General features: G+C 33.4%; 1 protein-coding gene across 1 annotated transcript; it reads right to left on the bottom strand.

The window, feature by feature from the left end:
- Nucleotides 1-336: 336 nt before the first annotated feature.
- LOC145729076 (trypsin-like) lies at nucleotides 337-1,298 on the bottom strand. Its single transcript, XM_081979690.1, has one exon. The coding sequence runs from the start codon at nucleotides 1,251-1,253 to the stop codon at nucleotides 351-353; it is 903 nt and encodes a 300-aa protein (XP_081835816.1). The 5' UTR covers nucleotides 1,254-1,298; the 3' UTR covers nucleotides 337-350.
- Between the last annotated feature and the right edge of the window lie 3,619 nt (nucleotides 1,299-4,917).

Raw genomic sequence — 4,917 nt, 5'->3', positions numbered from 1 at the left:
TTTTAATATATAATTATGTAATTAAATAAATAGAAATATTGTTACGAGACGATTTGTGGTCATTTTCCAGATCGCACAAATTAGCATTCATCTTCAATTAATCAAATATAAAGCGGTAAAACTTACATGAGTTTTAAAAATGGTGAGGTTTTGTTACTTGTTTATCAATCTCAATCCTCTGACCGGCTTCGCCGTATTAAAAGATTGGGATGGAGAAACAAAAAACAAAACCTCACCATTTTTAACCAATCGGATCGGTGTTTACCGAATGATTATGGGACATTAATGGGGCTGTACTTTCTAACTCATAGAATTGAGTACAGATGTCACCAGATGTTGCATAACAACTATTACATGAGTTTTATTAAAAATATACTCAAACAAACAGTCAGATATAAAACAGGATCAATTCTACAATCACTGTTACGTTTAGCACCACCAAGTCTAACATTCAACATGGTAGAATGTATAAAATTCAAATAAAAATCAATTCTGGTATAAACTCCTGGTTTAGGGTTTCCACCACACACTTCACCCCATGATACTATCCCCACTTGAATTGAACCGCACAAAAGTGGACCTCCTGAATCTCCTTGGCAGGCATCAACTCCATTAATTGTTGTGGTGCATAATTGGCTGTTTCTCACAAATGTCCTGAACGGTTTGCATTCCTTTGAGCTCATTATGGGAAGGTAAGCACATTGAAGGCTGTTCGCGCTAGGAAGACCATACTCGGTGCCTCCCCAACCCATAATCGAGCCATGACTGCAAGGTTTCTCCCCCAATAGCATGAGGTTGCGTTTTGGTAATTTGACATAGTCCACATGTGCTGACCTAAATATCGGTCGTTCGGTTTTTAGTAAAGCTAAGTCATCCGAATTAAAGGGCTTCATGTAGTATTGATGAATCACAATTTTCTCAATTTTGAACACTTCAGTGGATCCGGTACTAAGTGAAGGTATAACTGCGTAGCTCTTGGACTGATCCTCAACACAATGAGCTGCAGTTAAAATCCAGTTTTGATTCAGGATTGTTCCTCCACAAATTCTGCCGTAATTTCCCTCAAAATAGTGTTTTCCTACAACCATAACCATGAAAGGGTAGTCGTCAGTTGAGCAAGGAAATCCACGAAAAACTCTAAATTCAGTTCTATTCCAATTATTGGAAAAGACTGAGTTATTTTTGAATGCTGTGACTTCCAGCATTGAGATCACGCAGCTCAGACTAATAATTAAAAGTGTATTCTGCGACATATTATATATTGAAATGACAAAAAAAAAGTTTGTTAGGCTGACATTGAAAGATACCACCAACCCTAGTAATTAGCGGCCTAACCTGGCAAATTAATCAAACAAAGTCAATTTTAATATAGGAAATGTAAATTTGATCAAATTATCAAGTTTTCAAGCCAATTTTCCAGCTTAAATTAGAAAATTCTCAAAGAAGTTTTAGGTTTAAAACGTAAATTTGATCGAAGTTTGCTATGATATAATGCCTTTAATTTTAATAATTAATTTTAGAAAATAATAAAAAATATAATTTAAAAAACTTTCCTTTCTACCCCTTTTAGAACTGACTTTTTGAGGCCAATTTTTGACAACCCCGTATCTCGTCACTCTTATAACAAACCGTGTTTAATACGACAAGAATAAACTGTTTTCTGATATGTGTAAATTAGTATTGTTTTTGGGACTGAAAATGTAAAATTTCACATAAAATGTTAAATATCTCAGATATCTAGATTACATACGACGTAGAATCCAAAAATGCAAAAATATTCAAGATGTCCTATTAAAATTAAACAATCTACTTCCGGTTAAACCCTAAGTGATAGAAAGTACATACAAATATTTTAAAAATATAGCACGCATCGAAATTATCTCAATTCCAAGATTTCTAATTTCTTCAAATATTTGACCCTAAGAAACTTTTAATGAACTGTTTGGGTGCCTAACCCTGTATACTTTTTGATTCAATTTAAGGCATAACAAACAAGTAATATAATAAAAATAAAACTAAACAACCTCTTTTCGTAAACGTTCATTGTCAAGAACGTTTACATAAGAAACACATCAACTTAACGGCAATAGTATATTACATACTCAGGTGGAAAGTGTTTGATTTCTGTCGAGAAATTAGAACATTATTTCGAGACAGAAATTAAACTTTCCACCGTGGTTTGTATACTATTTTATTTTCAACCATTTATCAGAATCCTATCAAACTTTTAATAATAAATCTTTTAGTTGAAATATTGATTGCTAATAGTCTCTAACAATAAGGTAGTATAGGTACAAGTAGTTATGACTTCAACCACAATAAACGACTGGTGAATTGTTTACGATCTTGACAACGTCATTATTGTGCTATTGTTTATTTAATATTTTGAGCTGAGACGTTTCTTAAAGTGCTTTTAACATGGAGATTTGTGAAGACGCAGATGTTACTCATCATCACCGAGCTGCGAGCTGTTGGAGAGGTGGCGGCACAGTCTCTTAACTATAAAAAGTAAGCCCAGATATGACAAAACGCATATTGACATTCACCCAGGTGGAAAGTGAGTACTTTCCACCCGGGTGAAAAGTAAAAGCAGGTAATTTTCATCTTTCCACCTGGTTTACACATAAGAAATAACGTTATTACATACCTGGTTGAAAATAAAATTAATTTGTTTTAAACCCTTTTTTTTTTTGTTCAGTTTGCAATATCTACGGAGAAGCAACATTTTAACGTAAAAAAAAAATATAACTTTTTACATACAAATGCCGCATTATTTTATGAATTCCAACTAATCATCCCCTAAATAACATTTCAAAAAATGAAATTTACGTTTTTCTTATATTAACGTCCGTTGTGAAAGAGGCACTAAGTTTAAGTACATACAATCGTTATGAATGAAAAACTTTATTTTTGTTTGGAATCTTCTTCTGTAATCTCATGTCTTTTGTCGTTTTATAATTATCTTATTTGATCATTGTTTATAACAGATTTACCTCAAACGACGATAATTTTTATATCTCATTATTAACAATGTTTTTTTTTGATTTAACTGTATTCATTTGCTGTCTCGACAGAAAAGTTACAAAGTATCTTTCTCTATCTCATCTACCAACCAAGAACATTTCCACTATTTAACACCTGTAGGGTTTATCATAGATTCTTCTTAATGTGCATGATGCTATTTCAAGTATCGACCGAAAAAACTAACAAAAACCCATTCCTACTTTAAAAATAATGCAACGGACTATCAAAATGTAAACTATACTATCGAGGTTTGCTGTCACAACACCCACGCTACTGACATTCCAACATGAATACATCGAAATAAAGGAGTTTTCTCAGTTTTAGTCGTTTTTTCTTTAGTTATTTTCTGGTACCAAAGCAGCAGAATACTTAATTTATGTCGTCCCTAAAAGGAATCGACACGTTCAATACCATTGAATTTGAATATTTATGTAAATTCACGCATAAACCAACCATCTTTACGAATGTCAGAATGGTGGAGTGCACAAATAGGCTAACGGGCCAAATCAGTGCGACAAACAAGAAACTTTCTCTATATAAACAGGCGCCCGAAAAACTGCTCGCGTACGCATATTTCAAATCAAATTAACTTTTTTATTGTTTTGAGTCTATTGTCTTCTAAATTGGGTCGTTAATACTGAAATCGCCTAAGCGGGACTGTTTTTAGGCCTAACGGGTCACATTGACAGCTCGAACGTGTGAAACCACGTGGAAAGGCGTCATTACCAGGACGAAAAAAAGCTTAAAAATGCGACGTGGATTTTTCAGTGCGTTTGATGCCTAACAAATTTTTTTTTCTACTAACGACGTTTTGAAGAACCGTTTAATCCGGCACCGGTTTCGACATCTTCCTAATAACATGCACGATATCTAAATAAAGTAACAGGATTTTTATTCTTGTTCGGTTTTATCGAGAGCGATCGCGGGTGAACTGCTTTTAAAAAACATCTTTGAATTTGCTGTGTAAGGCAATATTCCGTTTGTCCCAGTCGTGAACTTTGAAAATATTTACAGGTGACAAAGCTTTACAACCTTAAAAAAGGTTTATTGTCAAATTCGAGTCCTTTTCGAGAGTAATTATTAAAAGTGTTCAGACAGGTGGGTGTTTACGATTATTTGATAGTCAAAGTTTAAAAGGAGGAATGTTGTAAAAGGCACGTACGGCATTAGAAGGTACATACAATTAATCAAGCGGGCACGCACAAGATGTTAGCTTAAAAAGCCAGAAGTTGTCAAATTAATGCACATAAATATCTTACAAGTAAACATCTTTGATAAACTCACACCTACCGACCAATGCTATAAAATAAAAATGTTTTTATCCACGATCGGTATATTATGAAGGTTTAATACGTCTATTTGGCGTGGATTAAAGACCTTCTAATACACTGTCGTGTATTAAACTCATCAACACTACGCTTACCTGCAAAGTCAGTACCTATTTTTATCAAAATTTTCTATATTTGACCAGTTTAGGCTGTAGTCGGAATCACAATACATACCACCCTACGATTTTATAGTTTTTATGTGGAATTAATATTAACATTAACATTAATGTCAAAAACAAACTTATTTTGGCCAGCTGTTTTCGAATCCACTTGATTTGGAGTTTCTGAAGAACTGGAGAGGCCACCAAACTACTTTGCGGTCTTTAGATAATACTATTATACAGTGTGTCCATAAAGTATGGAATAAATTCGATTAAAATTCAGGAAATTCTCATCTTTCAGTAAAATGCTCGGACACGTATGTTAAAAATAGATATACAGGATGTCCCAAAATTGAGATACTATCCATAAAAAAATAATTTTTCAAATGGGATGATTAATTTTTTATTCGATTTTTGGAATCTACATCAAATTCTAGTCCTACTTGATGTAAAGTGTCTGTATC

Source organism: Ips typographus, linkage group LG1 (assembly GCF_016097725.1).
Source record: "Ips typographus isolate SLU linkage group LG1, UJ_Ityp_2.0, whole genome shotgun sequence".
NCBI lineage: Eukaryota > Metazoa > Arthropoda > Insecta > Coleoptera > Curculionidae > Ips > Ips typographus.
The sequence above is the reverse complement of the archived record's forward strand: the minus strand, read 5'-3'. Positions and strand labels throughout refer to the sequence as shown.